General features: G+C 40.4%; 1 protein-coding gene and 1 pseudogene across 1 annotated transcript in view; one reads left to right on the top strand and one right to left on the bottom strand.

Moving 5' to 3' along the window:
* kcnk10a (potassium channel, subfamily K, member 10a) overlaps positions 1 to 3,407 on the bottom strand; it is a 55,073-nt gene extending 51,666 nt beyond the window's left edge. Inside the window, exons 1-2 of the mRNA XM_040125762.1 lie at positions 3,353 to 3,407; positions 450 to 835 (exon numbers count right to left, since the gene is read on the bottom strand). Coding sequence (XP_039981696.1) covers positions 450 to 835; positions 3,353 to 3,407 — 441 coding nt within the window. The remainder of the gene's footprint in view (positions 1 to 449; positions 836 to 3,352) is intronic.
* A 9,510-nt stretch (positions 3,408 to 12,917) lies between these two features.
* Positions 12,918 to 16,328, top strand: LOC120789447 (annotated as a pseudogene).
* Positions 16,329 to 17,898: the final 1,570 nt, after the last annotated feature.

Here is a 17,898-nt window from a genome sequence, read left to right as displayed (position 1 = left end):
TGAATCACTTAAGATCTCAGAGAAGAATGGTGAAAATCTCTAACACTTTGAATTGTTTTTCTTTTTCAACCCACAGACCAAAACCAAAGACATTCAGTTTATCAATTTATTGTCCTAGACTAGGCAGAGATGAGGTTAAGCCCTTCCATCCATACAAAAACATCTCAAGGAATATTATTTTCAGATTCACACAACTTCAAGGAGTTTCAAGGATGTATGGGAGCCATTAAGATATCTAGACTTTTGTATGTGCAAGAAAGTTCAGTGTGGTTTGTATCAAGTTCCAGGGTTGCTGGCACAATGTTGAGTATGTGAGTATGTGAGCTTGAATGGTGTAAGATCAATATAATCGCAGGTTTCAGTAGACCTGAGTCTCCAATGGGGATCACACCCAGAGCTGAGAAAAGCTTTGGATGTGGTCCCCAGTATCGACCAGCTGCTGCTCTTACTTTGATGATGGCCTCCAGCTCATCTGGGGACACACACGAGTGTTTTTGCAGGAAGGCTGCCTTCTCTGCTGTGATGGTGATCTTTTGGTTGTTTTCAAACGGCTGCTCCAGCGCCTGGAACACCAGGCCTCCTGCCACTAGGTAAGCCACCACCACCACAAACACAGCCAGTACCGTCTTCAGCTTCATCATGGTGAAGGGGGCTGAGCCATCGGCCACCGCCTCCATGCTGGCCACCATGCTGGCGGGACGGGAGGAAACAGAGAGCCGTGGCATAGCACAGCCCATCGGGTTCTGCATGGTGGCCACGCTGGCGTGCACCAAGCTGGACTGAAGCATGCCTGGCTGCACCTTCTTCGGGGGGACCAGGTTTGTCTGGACTGCCACTGAAACAAAGGATAAATGAACAACTCTGAGCTGCAATGTGTGCATGATAAAATAATGTTTCTTGCTGATGAACACTCTGATATGTAACAGGTGAACAGCATAAATGACTTTGCATACAAGCACAGGCAATGATAATCTGTTTAATTTCAAACTGTCTCCTAATACCTTCAGACAAAAAGAGTAAGAGGGGCAAAGAAAGAAAGTCCTCAGGACAAATAAACAAGAAAGTAGTTCATATGGCGACTATAAAGTGATCAGATATAGACTGAATTCTTTCTAAAACACAGACAGTGAGAAAAAACAGAAAAAACTAGAATTATCACCTTGTGTTTGTACGCCGCTGCCAACCAGTGAAGATGCAGTTTACAACGATGTCTGTCCAGACTCATACTATATGTAGCTGAAACTTTGAAGGAATTTAATACAATTTATTAAGTGTATTTTGTCATAAAAATAATTATGAATTCTTGAGTGAGGGCCAAAAAATGTGTTTCGTGTGTGTATGTGGGGGGGGGGGTTATGACACAATTCCAAAACACCTGTTGTTTTCTATGTAAGCCTGCACATCAGACTTGTCTTGAGTTGCATCACTGTGGCCTGAAAGAGAAGCAGCATATTTTTCATCCCAAGTACCGTACCGTGACTTTCCTCTGTCTGCATGACAGTATGCTACCTGTATCAGTCAATGTGCGTCAAATGATGTGCACACGGTGATGCAGCCGGTGTGTTGCACACATATGTCAGGATATCTTTGCCAGTGCTGTGTCGATTTTGACCAGTTCTGTCCATCCTTTTAAACATCTCTCTCTCGCAAGTCCCCCAACTTTATAGTAGTGCTATAATAAATCTGTAGTGGAGTACTCTTTTGATCCACTGAATCATCATTAGAACAATTACCCACAGAACTTGGAATAATAAACTGAATATCTTTGCATTTGGACTGGTGGTCAGACAAAAGAAATAATTGAAGAAGTCACCTTGGGCTTTAACTTTTTTCTGACATTTTATAAATCAAACTATACGTCAGTTAATCAATACGATAGTTTGTCTTGATTAATTGATGAATCATTTGGATAAAAATAATCATAGGTTGCAGCCCTAGAAAGTTCACTCCGAGAAAACCTAGGAAATAGTATTTGGGCAGAAAATCTTAATTTAATTTCTACTTACTATCTTTTTCAGAGCTTTAAACATCATCTCATAATCTTCATCAGCAGATGCAGTGGATTACGTTTTTTGAGGAAACTCATTTTCAAAGAGATGTTGAGGTAAAAACCGCTGGAGATGATTGTGAGATGCAGTTGAAAACTCTGAAAAAAGCTAGAAGGTGGACCTAGAGTTAATACGTGTTTTAATAAAAAATGATTTACCTCACCTCACTGGTGTACCTCATTAAAAGTGCTCAGTGTTAATATACAAAAGGCAACATACTGCTAAATGTTACACGCTGATGCTGCCAGTGACCTCTCAGAACAAACACATTGTGGTTAGACTCCAGCGTGAGTGTTGATTAGATCCCAGTGTGACAGACAGCCCAGCAAAACGAAAGAGGTGGGATTTTACATTTCATGGTCTGTTCACTAAATAATGTTATGTAACAGCAGGTTGGGAAATCGTGGCCACTGTGCCACATCTCACCAGCACTGGGAGCACGTATAAAAAACAATCGACTGTTTTGATTTATGTAACCAATCAGCCGTAATGTGTTGGGAAAGCCGCTGTCTGTGCACTGCTCGTGTGCAGGTGCGACGATGAACGGCACGCCTCGGAAATCATAGAATTAATGGTGGCGGAGTTTGAAAAAGACAGAGGGCTGTCACCTCTCTCTAGAAGGTCGTGTGCTAGACACATAGATCACCTGTACGGGCTGTAACGCCTGGGTAAACATGTACGTGACACACATGCAGAATTTGGGGGCATCTCCCCGGCGGTGGATGAGGTAATGTTCAACCAGACCCTGTGTACATCTCTCCACTACATCATACTCAAGCTTGTGTCGACTGACAACTTCTGGTTACATTTTCCTGCGAAGCCTTGTTGTGGGCACAATTAGCTGTAAATCTATTCCCTGTCTTTCCTCTGAATCGTTTCTCGGGTGTCACCAAATCAACACGTCCCCCTCGTGTTTTGAGCGCTGGAGACGCCACGGCGAAGACGCGGCTGCAGTATTCTCCCTTAGTAAAGTTCAGCATGCGGCATCAGCCTCCGTTGTACCGTATTTCTGTGGAAAGCGTATTTCTGGTCAGCATAAATCTTGCATTGGCAAGCCTGCTGGAGCTGCCTGATCGAAATCCTGGTGGCTGCAGGCTAGGTAAAGGCTATAAAGACTGTACTTTCACAGACTGCAGCATTTAATTTCAAGACACGCCGTAATGAGATGATCTTAAAATGAACTTTCACCACATGCACAGTAGAATCTAATGGGGAGATGTCGCTGGAATCGCATTTTTTTTTTCATTTCAAGTCACACAGCAGCCTTTACAAAAAGGATGTAACAGGCTAATTAACGGTCTAACCTGGAGGAGGGTTCGTGTTCCCTGGTTTTCTTGGATTCTCAGTCGGAAATTTCATCTTGATTCTGTGGCTCTTGGTGCCGCTGCTGGGGGAATTACACGTCTTAATCTCCCAGGGTCCTGTTGGTCGATGCCGTCTACTTTAACCGAGAGAGGACGGAGAACGGCAGGGAGTGAAAACGCATCATCCGCGGCGTGTGCGTCTGCTGTAGTTGCTGAGAGGCTGGTTGGATGCGGCTCCTCTTCTCTCCTCACCCACGGCGGTCTTCAGGAGCGCACGCCCACTGCTCGCCGCATCACCGTCTGCATTGTGTAGTAGTAAACACCGAGGGCACGCGCAGCGCTAGACGATGCCCATTGAAGAATCTAACGATTGCATTGTGCTCGATAGATTTTCTATTTTGTATTTACGTCAGGATGTAGCCTGTGGTGTCTCTCAGTGGACAGGCTGTCCTCTTCTGCAGGAGTCTGAGGGTGGAGATGAGGGATGTCGGGCAGAATTTCATTCACTTGCTCTGACTCAGACAGTTAATAAACTTGTGTCAGTCAGTATGTCTCCCTCTGTCACGATCCCTGCGACTGTCTTGGTGAGGTTGTCCAGTCTTCCCCTCTGTCCTTGTCAGCCAAAGTGTCACTCCCTCAGGCCCCAGCATACAGTTAGGTATGTAAGTATTTGTCAGAATTGTCCAATTTTTGCCTCTGTACACGAGCAAAATGGATTTGAAAAAAATCCATCAAGATGCGATTGAGGTGTAGACTTTCAGGTTTAATTCGAGGAGTTTAAAAGAAAAAAAAATCAAACTAACCATTTGGGAATTACAACGATTTTTATACATATACACAATTTTCAGAGGCTCAAAAGTAATTGGACAAACTAATATAATTATAAATATAAGAATTGTTTTTAATACCTCAAATCCTTAGCAGTCAATGATTCTGCGATAATTCGCTTTAGTTGTGTTCCGTGGTCTTCCAGGCCTTTTGGTGTTTTTTAATCTCGCCAGTTCATTCCTTCTTTTTAAGAATGTACCAGATCTTTGATTTGGTGACTCCTAAAGTTTATGACATCTGTCTGATAGATTTGGGGTTTTTTTGTTGTTGTTTTTTTTTAAGGATGGCCTTCTTCACTTGCATCGACACCTCTTTGGACCGCATATTGAGAGTTCCCATGAACAGCTACCAAATGAAAATTCAACACTTGGTATCAACTCTAGACCTTTTATCTGCTTAAACTGTCATGAAACAACGAGGGAACAGGCCACACGTGGCAATGAAACTCTTTGTCAATCAATTGTCCAATTACCTTTGAGCCTCTGAAAATGAGGGACTATGTATAAAACTAGCTGTAATTCCTAAATGGTTATTGGGATATTTTTGTGAAACCCCTTGAATTAAAGCTCACAGTGTACGTTTCAATCACATCTTGATGGCTTTGTTTCAAATCCATTGTGGTAATGTAAAGAGGCAAAATTACAAAAATTCTGTCACTGTCCAAATACTTGCGTACATAACTGTATCCTGGGCCTGAGGGAGTGATATATATATATATATATATATGGAGCTCTTCTTAACTGTCATTCATTGGCTTTACACAAGATGCCCTTGGACCTGACCTTCTCCACCCACTAACACGACTGTTCCCAGTTTCCCAGTTATCCAGCCAGTATTTATACCCGCCTGTTCCACTTGCTCGCTGCCAGATCGTAGCATTTCTCAGTGTGTTGTCCTTTGTGCTATTTATGCTTTGGACTCCCCAGTCTGCCCCCCTCCTCCAGTTCTTTTGTTTGGTTGAATTGATTTTAGTTGATTTCTTTTAGTGAGGCACAACTAATTTATTTGAATCCCCCTCTTTGTCCTTCCTTGTGACATGAAAAAATGGTTGTTAGATTATGATGCTGCTGATGTCTGAATGTTAATTAGGAGTATAGTATGTGGCTGGACCGCCCTTTTATCTGTTTGCTTCTCTCCTACATTCTATGTCCACAGAGAGCAGAATTCCCCTTAAAAGCTGTTCGCTTTTCTGTTTTTGTTGTCTGACAATGGAACGAGTATGAAATAGTGATCGAAACACAGCCCATCAAGACTACATGTTAACTAGCAGTCACTACCAAGCTCACTCACTCAGTCAGTCAGTCACCAACATTTTTGCAAATGTGGCTAATGTTGCTAATGTTTCTATAAAAAAGGATGGTGAAGTCTCAGGTGGTGTCTCAGGTACACAGAGTTGGTTAATTATTAAATGATTGCCCCAATTTAACCGACGGCAGCTTCACTTCAGTGCCTGTCCTTGGTGGTTTGGCACCAGCTGGATGTATTTATTTAATTCCAGCTATGTGCCTCAAGGTTGGATAGTGTTCTGTCTGTGTTGGAGGTTTCAAGAATAAAATGAACTAATTCTTCATAAATTCATGGCTGTTTAAATAGAAGGTGGGATTTTTTAAATTCTTGTGTGACCAATGAACACTATGTCAAAGGTAGCATAACTTATGTGGCTACGTTAATGTATCTAATTGCTTCTTTACTTTGTAATGTTAATGTTACCGTTTTTTCTTCGCTTTGATGGAGTTAGTACCCCTGTAACTGAGCAACAATAGGTTGCAACAATAACTAATGCTAGTTAACTACAATGTGTTCCCAGAGTGAAGCATTATTGCTACAAGTTTTTAACTACAGATTTGTTGTTTTCTTTAGACTCCCCTAGCGCTTTAAACAACATTTAGTCAGTCGACCGGATTCCCACTGTTAACCTCGGTTATTGGAAATATGGGGAGAGGGGAGGATGAAGTGCAGAGATGATTAAACAAAGAATGCACAGTAAGTGCAGAGGCCTTGATGGAACTTGCTGTAAACTTGCTGTAAATTAAATTTATTAATAAGTGTAGCCAGTTTCTTAGATTATACTTGGATAAGGCAGACATTATTCTGACAACAAAAAATGTACGTAAACTTTGAATTAGACTTAAGCAATGTAGATAACTAAGTTCTCAGCAGCGGTAGAAGAAGTATTCAGATCCTTTACTTAAGTACAACTACCAATACAGCAATGTAAAAATACTCCATTACCAGTAAATGTCCTGCTTGAAAATCCCACTTAAGTAAAATTATATAAGTATTAGCAGCAAGATGTAGTTAAAGTTTTAAAGTAAAGGTACTGGTTTGGTCCCTCTAACTGATATGTTATTATATATGACATCATTAGATGGATACTACTGAAGCATCAGTGTGTAACAGCATGTTAATGTTGTAGCTGCTGGGTTGTGGAGCTAGTTTGAACCACTTTATATAGAGTTTTCTAAAGAGGGACACCAGATAAATCTGAGGGTGCATCAGATGATTAATGGGAGAGGAAAGAAGAAAAAATAAAAGTTCTGATACACAAATCTGTTGTCAGTTTTTGGACTTTTTCTCTCATCTTTGATTTTTGCTGAGATATTGGATCATCTCAACATTTATTGAAATGAGACCACGTGAGACATTTAGAGGAAAAATCACTATTTGATGGAGCTGTTAACAATTCATAGACAGTTCAAATGTGACCCTGACGACACACTGCTTTTTTGTAAGACTTCAGAAGCCTAAAAGGTTGAGCACTACTGGTTGAATCTATGTGTTGTAGTTTAAATGCTTGTTATATTATCCATTATGTAAAAAAATAGACTCTGTAGCTATCCCCCAAAGAGCTTGGAGAATTATGCCAGGATTTCTAGCTAGAAGAGATAACCCCTTCTCAATAGAGTAAGTGACTCAAAGCCAGGGTGCATCCAGGATTTGGTATCGACAGAGAGCTGGACTCATAACTGCCTCTAAGTTTAAACAGATTCTTAAGATTAACCCTCTGCAACCATCCAAGGGCCCGATTAAGGCCGTGTGCTACCCAGGGGTACACCAGTTCACCACAGTCGTGACAAGGTATTTATAGTTTGATTTAGGACAAGACAGAGGTAAGAGTTTGGGTAAGACTAGCACAAGAGTCAAAACCATTAAACCATTGAACCATAATAATGTTGCCTACAATACTGACCCACTTCAAAGTTTTCTAAATTCAACACTAAATATTAAATCACCATTTCAATTTTTGCTTATTGTGCTGCGGATTATACTGCGAGAAGTGTTAGGAGAGCAAGTTACAAAGTAATATGTTGACATGTAATATGACAAAAGGAGACAAGCTCACATCAGCTCAGGCAATAGATTCAGTGATATTTTTCAAATGAAAAACACATGACTAACATGAATGGATCTTTTTTTGGCAATCAGATGTTCATTGAGAAGATTAAATAATACAACAAAGGCATTAGTGGGTTCTTATTTACAACAAGTACAACAGCATACAACTACAAATTGTATTCAATTTCATTAAAGTTCTAACTTTTCAGAGCTAGGGCTAAATTCAATCAATTGTACTGGGAGTATGGCAGAGCTTTGCATTTTTATAGTGTCCTGTGTTCATGCTGATTTAGAATTGCGAATGGCTTGATTAACTGTCCTTCATCCAATCTAACTGATTTCAGCTAATTTGGGGTTTAATTCCATGCGGGAAACTTTGAAGGACTCCACAGTATCTTTGATTGAATTTAGTCCTTGGCTATAAATAAAATTAACTAAAAACACAATGTATTGTTAGAGGCTTATTACTCAGTTGCTATACCAACATTTTTATTTATCACATATTTATATCATATTAACTGCAGCTAATGATCCAAAGTTTTTCCATTTCATAACAATTGTCAGTTTATTTTCTTTTATACCACGAAATGACATCTCAATCGCTTGGCTGGGCACGGTCTTTGGACACAAAAAGTCATATTGATCATTGCTAATGATCATAAGTTTATTTTATTTCATAGCTTTTGTCAGTAATTATTGCATGAGTTTTCACTACTTGGCTTTGTTGCTGTGTTAGAGCATTACTTTTATCAGCTATAACCTGCCCCGTTCCCTCTAGTTTTCATAATTTCTTTCTCCAGTGGGACAACAGACTGATAAATTTGAGAAGGCACAGCAAATAACTCCAATCTTATCAATCAATGACGGTGACTCACCTGGTTTTGTAACCATGTGTTCGATGGTCTTACGCTGCTCTTATGAAATGATCAAAGTGAAATTAATGTTGTCGTGTAACCTATGCTCAATTTGCATCTACATTTTAAGCATTGTCATGTTGCTAGCCTTTAGGAATATCAATTAATTGTACTTCATATATAATAATAGATAAGTTAGAGGGACCAAACCAGTACTTTTACTTTAATACTTTAACTACATTTTGCTGCTAATACTTAGGTACTTTTACTTAAATAGGATTTATTTCACTTTTACCTGTAGTGGAGTCATTTTACATTGCTGTATTGGTACTTTTAGTTAAGTAAGGATCTGAATATTTCTTCCACTACTGCTGAGAACTTAGTTATCTACGTTTTTAGAATCTCGTCTGCGTTATCCAATTATAATCTAAGATACTGGCTACACTTATTGATACAGTACATTTACCTTGTCAATCATGTAACAGTTCAGTGATTTCCTCTGGCCTTGAGCTCTCAGCTGACTCATGGAGATCCATCAAGGCCTCTGCACCTTCTGTGCGTTCGTTGTATGAAATAGTAGTGGATGGATGAAAATAGTTTATAAAGTAGAATATCTTTTAAAAAATTGCCAAATAAAAATGACAAAGCCATGTCAAGTCAATATGCAGCACAACTTTTGTATCATCAACTCCTCTGTGTTTTAGTGCAACAGCACAACCATTTTTGGGGTGATGAGCTCTGTTCTTGTGGTTTTCTTGTATTCAAACACACGTCAACTGAGTATTTCAGAAGATGAAAATCTATTATTATTATATTTTTGTTTAGCTGGGGGCTCTGAGACTCTAAACATAGAAAATGTCTTTCTATAAAAGACATCTAAAAATGTCATAGGTTCAGAGTTATATTAATAAGCTATTCTCCTTAGATGAGGGAATGTCATGAGGTATCAAACTGATAAAACAATGGTATGTGTGATTTTTGAGTGCTTAAAGAGGGCCCGGGGTCTCCTGGACACCAAACAGAAGGTACAGTAAATGTTAAGCAGGAGACGTCTGGACTCCTAAATTGTGGAGCAGCCCTGCCCTGTGGACTGTCGGAGTCATAAGAAGATGCTGAGTTAATGCAGAGAGAGGAGGTTACATCATAGTATAGTATTGTTGCACCCTAAAGACACATAAAGGGTAGTTTAAAGCCTTTAGTGTCTCCAGAGGGAGCCTTATGAAGTCTGATAAATCTCTTCAGGTTGGGTTGGGGCTAAAGAACTACAAGTTTGAAAATCTAGGTGTGTGGACTGAGAAAGAAGTGTAGATACTAGGTTCTGAAAAAGAAGAATAATCTGTGGAATAAAAAAGATGATATATCTGATTCTGTTGCATCAATTGTGATCTTTTGGTTTTGTTTTGTTTTTTTGATGCTGTCACCTGTACACCGGAAATTTTTTGCAGGAGTGCAATGCTACACTGTTGCTCTTTTAGGACCACATCCACGTCACTCTACATAAAGATGTGCCAACATTTGATGTTAAAGGGGGCATGTCTGGATGCTTAGGATCCACACTGGCCAACCACAGCAAGAAAGATCCATGCATTTAAAAAGTTGTATACCACAATAGCCAAGACTGAGTGATTAGAGCAGACCACCTAAAAGTGTTTCCTATACCATCCATAAGCCTACATAAAAAGGGTAGCCAGAAATGGCAGATACAACATTGATAAAGCACTTGATTTACCATTTATTTATCAGAATTCTTATTAATAAGAATATGAATAATAAGAATAAGAAAACATTTGAAAAGTTGCCGCAGCACAGCTGTGCAGGCAAGGAGAGCGGGGGAAGAGAGAGGTGCTCTTTATTTCAATAAGTACACTTAATTGCTGATAGGAAATACGTTCAAAGATCATTTAAACAATCCACGCTCATGTGTGGAACAAATACACCTTCATTTTCCTGAGTGCTATGGTTAATGAATAGTTATTTTTCTGTTTTACATGGGTGAAAAGGATAATCAAGTCCTTTATAAATGTTGTACCTGCTTCTGAATGTGTCGCCCTATAAATTTGGATTGGTTGTCAGTGTTTATATCGATCAAAAAAGGGCTCTGAAAGCGATCCTAGCAATATTGTTAACCATTGTCGTTGTCATTAGATTTGTGATGTGGAGTCCGCCAGCCACTTGAGTTAAGGTTAGGTTAGAAGAGATGGTTCTTAACTTGACACAACTGTGAGTCCAGTGCACTGGCAACAGTGGTCTGCATAATGTTGTCACTTCCCACACTCCATATTGTAGTAAATGTTTTCCTGGTCTGTGTGTACACAACCGTAAAATTCACCCTGCAATTACTATCAATCAAAAAAGTGATAAACAGTGACCTGCAGTCTGGGAGTCAACCTGTTGGGATGCACCACAGCCCCTGTGGACTAAAGGTCCAGGTAAGTGCCAGAAATCATGCCTATATAAAGAAACAAGTAAAGTTCAAATAATTATAATAATAACAATGATATTTATATATATTTGAACATTTGTGGGAGAAATATTCTCTTCAATGCCACTTTTCAAAGTATGATCACACACCATGGTTATATTAACTTTTTTATTGTACAGGCATCAAATATCACATGGTTCAAATCGTACTGTCCTGGTCCCGGCCAAGGCTCCAGGTTTTTTCTCCTATTCTTTGTGTTTCTCCTGCTTTCCCCTTCCCTTGTGTTTTCTGTGTTGTCTCTCTCTCCCTGTGTCTTTGCGCTTGTTTGTTTGTCTCTGGACATGGCGATCCTCTCTGCACCTCATCTATTCCACTCAACCCCTCCCCCTGATTGCATCAGCCAGCCCCTGCTTCTCATTATCTCCTCAACTCTGCAGCTCTTCCCTCCAACCTTCCCTCATGAATGGAATTCTGTGGCAGCTGACTTAAACGTGAACGACCTTCTAACTTTCTCTCTGATCATTTTACAAGTAAATATAGCCAAGATCACAGCACAGCCGTTTTCTTTAGCTCATTTGTCCAGTGATTTTTGTTATAAAATCAGGATTTTAGCAGTGCAAGGCAGCAGTTTGAAAATGGCGTGGAAGTGGCTGCCGGTTAACAGGTAGTCTTCATGGGCTGCGTTTCAGTTACTATTTCATACTAGTTCCGTCGTATGACAACGGAAGCAGTAGAAAACATTGAGGCAATCCTTATGGTCAACAAGAAAATGACTAAATTCTGTCCTTTTGTTGACATGGCTGCCTCAGTATACCTGAGCCTAACCCTTTACATCCTCGCATAAAATGATGATGCATTATCATAGATCTATCCACCAAAGGATCTATAAATAAAGTCCACCTCGACCAGCTGCAGAATGAAGACGCTCCTTGAATTCGATCACATGAATTCATTAGTACTGTTAATCTGATTAAATAGTATATATGATCATGAGTGTAAAAAGCACCATTCTGAATAATGAGTAGGCTACTTCTACTTTTCATACCTCAACTTCTGCCCTTTTACTTCAGTGATGCTGTGACTGCAGGATTTGACTTGTAGTTTTCAGTGTTCCGATACTTTTAATGAAGTCAAAGATCGAAAAACGTTTTCCACCAAGTAAAACTAACGTGAAACCCAGCCAGCCTCACAAGAGTCCTGCTGTCCCCGATTCATGCTCTAGTTCAGGTGGTGGCGCTAATGCACCGAGGAGTTCATTATTATCTGCCATGAAAATCCACAGAAGACGAACAGGCCCGCCTCTGTCTTCTATCGGGTTGCTATGGAAACCCCACCCTGCACCTCCAGCCCAGTGGGAAGTGTAAGCAATCACAGGAGGGGGACCACACAGCTATGTTTGCATTGGGCCTTTATAAGAAGAGTCGCTCCCATTAAGAAGAACTGAGAACACAGTATGCCTGAACCCGCGAAGTCCGCTCCCAAGAAGGGCTCGCAGAAAGCCATGACTAAGACCGCCGGCAAGGGAGGCAAACAGAAGAGACAGCGCAGGAAGGAAAGTCACGCAATTTATGTGTACAAAGTGCTGAGCCAGGTCCACCCCGACACCGGTGTCTCCTCCAAGGCCGTGAGCATCGTGAACTCCTTTGTCAACGACATCTGCGAGCGCATCGCCGCCGAGGCTTCTCGTCTGGGAACTGGAACCCAGCGCGGGAGGAGCAGGTCTTTGCCTTGGCTCGGGTTTTTCCGCCGGTTTTGCTGATTTGTTTCCTTGAGTCGAGAGTCAGTTAAACTGGCGCAAACAGACAGAACCCTTCATTATATGTCCGCGCAGAGCGGGGAACGGTTCCTGTCTGACCAACCAGAGAAGAGGCTCCCGGCAAGACAACAGAGGGTGGCCCGCTCTGAATTTTGGCGGACATTTTGAAAGGATTTTTCACCGAGAGGCAGCAGAAGTTCAGGCTTTGGGTCGCTCTAAAAAAAAGATCCACGAGGAGGAGGAGCCCCTCACCAATCAGGACCCGGAGATCTGAAGCAGCATCACCACGTCTCAGTCGGCCCCACGGTTCAAGAGAAACGCTTTGTTCCCTTCTACTCCACTTTTCTTTTATCAAGAGAAAGAGACGGAATGGCAAGAACCAAGCAGACTGCCCGTAAATCCACCGGAGGCAAAGCCCCCAGGAAGCAGCTGGCCACCAAGGCTGCAGGTAAGAGCGCCCCGGCCACCGGCGGCGTAAAGAAGCCCCACGGTTATAGACCAGGTACCGCGGCTCTGAGAGAGATCCGCCGCTACCAGAAATCCACGGAGCTACTGATCCGCAAACTGCAGCGCCTGGTGAGAGAAATCGCTCAGGAGTTCAAGACCGACCTGCGCTTCCAGAGCTCATGGCTCTGCAGGAAGCCAGCGAAGCTTACGTGGTCGCTCTGTTCGAGGGCACCGATTTGTGCGCCATCCACGCCAAGAGAGTCACCACCATGCCCAAGGACATCCAGCTGGTCCGCGGAGAGAGGGCTTAGGCGTCTGCCGCTGCTCTACAAACAACAACGGTGCGTTCAAGAGCCACCTCATTGTACACTCAAGAGCAAAGTTCTCAGCTGGTAAATGCAGTAGGCTCCATGTTACCAATCCGTCAGGCGCGTAGTACTGAGGGGACAAGTGTAACTAAGTAGGGTACTCTTTAACTTTTTATATGTATTGATTAGGTAGAAGCCAATATGAAATCATATGGTAATATCTCTTTGGAACAGAGCTCTTATAGAGCTGTTATTACCAGGATAACTGGAAAAACAAATTTTGCCTATGAGAGTATATGTTGCAGCTTTTGGTCGTTTTTTTTAATCATGTTGCAGAGCTAAAGCTACACCTGTCAGCTGGGAGATTCCCTCTGCCCTGTCAGAGAGTTAAAAACAAAAAAAGGTATCCGCTGATGGCAAAACTTAGAGCTATATAAATGTTCGTAAACGTTACAACAGCAACTGGATACAGTTTGAATATTGTTATAGTATAAGTTCCCAGTTTATTCCAAATTGTTTTTCTTATCTAGCTTTTGCGCAGATCTGTTACTTCATCATTTAGTAATAAAGAGCTATTGCTTTTCTAGTATGCTGACTGAGCAGCACATTTTTAAAAGGTGGATAGTTTTATCTTAATAAATATAACTGTATGATAAGAGGAGTGGGCCATATGTCCACGTTAATAACATCTTTGTATAAACTCTCAGAAATTAACAAAAATACATCCTTGATTTTTTTAATGCTCCATGTAAATGATCTATTATTAGTATACTTTACTCTCTAGATATCTACAAGGCTAAATCTATCTATAAAGGCTATGCGAATAGTATTGGTTCTGTTTCATCATATTTCAAGTCACATACATACTTAACCTTAAATAAAGAAAAGGAAAACAATGGTAAAGAAATAAACTAACACAGAAAAGGCAATTACACGGTTAACTTATAAGAAGCCATTAAAACATTCCAAATAGATTAAGACATTTTCAATTTAAAAAAAGAAAAAGTTATCTAATACAATTGCAAACAGAGGTTGGGAGGTTTAAAATCAAGTTTCTAAAATGTCCAAAAGTTATGAGTGAGTTGATTTTTGACAAGGATCTGTCATTTGTTCCAGGCATCAGGTGCACTAAAAGTAAAAGCAGTCTTTCCATCAAGAAGCCGAGTTCAGACCTGACTCGTGGAACATGACGCAATTAATTCTGAAAGGTAATAAGGTAGTTTTCCAATAAGGGATATATGGATAAAGAGATACCAGTGAGTATCATGTCTCTCTCAAAGAGAAGACCAGCCAACCGTATTGTGCCATAAGCATGACCAGGAATGAATCTCAAGGCAGAGGGATAGAGTCAAAAGGTTAAAGAGTGGAAGACGGTGTGTGTCTATCCATCAAATCACCGTAGTCCAAAATTGACATGAAAACTGCCTCAATAACTTCTTTTCTACAGAATGTTGGAAAAATGGTTTTCTTTCTGTAGAAATAGCCAACCTTTTTCCTGAGTGGGCACACAAGATTAACTATATGAAAATTGAAAGTGAGTTTTCATCAATCCAGATGCCGAGACACTGTATTTATATTCTGTGACCATCTCATCCAAACGTCCATTTGAACTAGAAATATTAAGGTCATCATAGTATAGGAAAATTGCATGAACTCTGTTTTCTCAGCATTCAGTGCAAATCTTAGGTCTTTAAGAGCGCCTTGCAGAACATTAAAGGAATGCTATAAGTTCTTAACTGCTAGATGTACAGAGTCAGCAACACAATACAGCACAGTGGCAGTTTGGATAGTGGTCTGTAGTTAAGACTGCTCTTGTCACCTCCCTTATGTAGGGGACTTACATGACCCATTTTCCAAACTCTGGGAACTCTGCTGGAGGAAATACGAGTTATTTGTTCTTGGATAATGTGCGCTGAGAGCTTAAGAAAAAAAGAGATCCAAATTGTCCTCTCCAGTACATTTCCTGGGATCAGTGGAATGGGGAGCATCTTTGAGAGGAACTTTTTCTTCGAGAGGTATTATGTCAGCTCTGTAAAACCATCACAGTGAATGAATGGATGAATTGCGTATGTGTAATAATTCTATTCACCAAACTCATAAACAAGATCATTTCCAGTACTTGAATTCGTTTATAAGCCCATTAATGAATTACAGTAGCTCATTAGCTCGCCTGTTTGTTATTTAACTGGTTATGAGCAGAGCTAAGTTACACACTGGCAGCATCAGACTGTACTTGTAACTTATCAGAGCTAAGTCTGTTCCCCTGAACAGTGTTTCCCTTCTGTTATAAAAGTGCAGTACTCATCACCACTCGGACATCAACAAAATATTGATATACACCATATTAAACAAAGCATACACAACCATAAGGCATGCCACAGGTTTTTCATGCATATATACTGCATCTCTCTGTTGTGCTTATATGTTTCAGTAGCAATTACAGAAACAACATTTTTAAAGTGACCTCACAGTCAGAAATAGGCAGGTTTTAAACAAATTTTCCACACATCTACTTCCGGTACTTTTTGTGTGCCCAACTGAGTGCAACACCATGAATGCCTTCAATGAGAGGCTATCTGAAAGTGAGTGATAGCAGGCTTTTTTCCTCCCCTTCAGAACAGTTAGAAACACTTTGGTCTTTTGACTTAGTGTGAAGCATACTAAAGCCTAAAGACCTCAGCAGATTGGCTTGTACTATTATTAAAATCTGGTGCTTCCTTGCTGCTCACTTTGCCACCTTCATAAGGGTGCAACATTACGGAGTTATAGCTTGGTGCCAGGCTGTATCAGATCTTTGCACTGCAGTTGTCCAGGGTTTTCTGATGATTTGTACATTTATTTTGTTTCTTCTTCTCTGTCTTGTACCTCCTTTTTTTCGTTTCATCCATTCTTTCTACTTTCAGAGAGAAAACCTAAACCGATGAGTCGTTTCCTCAAGAGCCCCAGCACTCCCTCACTTCTCCTCCACAGAGGATCCTGAACTTAGTCTGAAGATTTGTGAATGAGCAGTTTTTTATAAGGCCTGAACCAGCTGTGATCCAAAATGGATATATAATACATTTTAACCTCACATTGAGCAGAACGAGTGGTACACTATTTGTACTGAACTCCAGCCTTCCGTACTGGGCTAATATTCGGCTCATTATCACCACCTAGTGGACACACCGGAAGACTTCATCATCTGATCAGCGATTCCTTGAACACTGACTGGACTTCTGTGACAGGTTAAACCAGTTTTGATGTCCCGTGACGTTTTTACATTTTTACATTGTCCCACACGGGCAACCAGGGCTGATGAGGTAGAAGGAACACGTTAACTGTCTGTAACCTGACATGGAAGAGTGATCAGCTTGTATTGTGTAAACATAACCCTCCCTCAGGGTGAAAAAATTTTTGGTCAAATATCTTTCCAATGTCTTTCTATTTGCCAAAAGAACCAGATAATCATAAATAATCCACAATATATATATATATATATTTATATATATAATAATCAAATCACCACAAACCAATTGCCAGGGTCTTTTGGGGCCCGTGGGGATCTGATGTCTATCTATAATAAATTATCATCATTATTATTATTATTATTATTTATGTTATTCTGTAACTGCATGTTGCTGGGATGCTTCCATTTTGTGGTAACTTCTCCATCACCGATCATATCCTCTATGGTGTTTAAATTGATATTTATCTTTAATTTCAGTGACTGAACAAAGTTTTACTAAACCTGGAATTCATTTGCATTTTTTTTTTTTGTGCTGAGATTAAACTGAAACCTTGTTTTGTCATGTTTGGCCTGTCAAATATAGCTAACCCTAATCTAATGCTTTAAATTAGTCAATCATTCTGCATCCCAAGACTATTTGTGTCGACAAGTCGATATTTTGAGTTATCAAGTGGCAGTCATAGTGTTAGAAGCTCAGTCTGTCCATGCTGAAAACATGCACACATGGAAAAGCACACTTTTATGAGAAACAATAGTCACCTGAGGTCTAATTAGGCATTAATAAATACTGTTTACTAATTAATTGACATAATCAAACAGCAGAGACAATTATTCTGAGACAAATATAAAATGCCTCCAGAATAAACACACACACACACACACACATTAAAACCCATAGCTGAGGGCAGGTCCTCTGACTGCACCTCTGTATGTTAACATGTAGATCTTTTCCGCTTGTTCAGACAGTGAAACATGACAGGACAGTGACACTGTGCTTCCTATTTACCTAATTAGGTCATGTGTCACTACCATGAGCAGTGAGGCAGCAGCATGAGCCTGCGGGCCTGCTGCTCCCAAACTGGCACCACAGTTAAACATCTGGATTGTTCCCACTGGTATCGGCAGGGACTCCTCTTCACAGGTCAGCTCCACCAGACACTAAGAAATGTCAGATTTGAGAGTAAAGAGATAAAGAATGATGAAAGACATAAAAGAGTTATTTATTTGGACAAAATCTTTAATACAAAGTGCTCATTGCTTGCATTTTCAATAGCTGACTTTCTCATTAAGACACTGATTCATCTCTTCATATCAGACAGGGATGCCTCTCGATTTTTAAAATAGTAATATGGCTCATGAATTATGAGTG

The sequence above is a fragment of the Xiphias gladius genome, chromosome 4, assembly GCF_016859285.1.
Source record: "Xiphias gladius isolate SHS-SW01 ecotype Sanya breed wild chromosome 4, ASM1685928v1, whole genome shotgun sequence".
Taxonomy (NCBI): domain Eukaryota; kingdom Metazoa; phylum Chordata; class Actinopteri; order Istiophoriformes; family Xiphiidae; genus Xiphias; species Xiphias gladius.
This window is presented reverse-complemented; position numbering and strand designations above follow the sequence as displayed.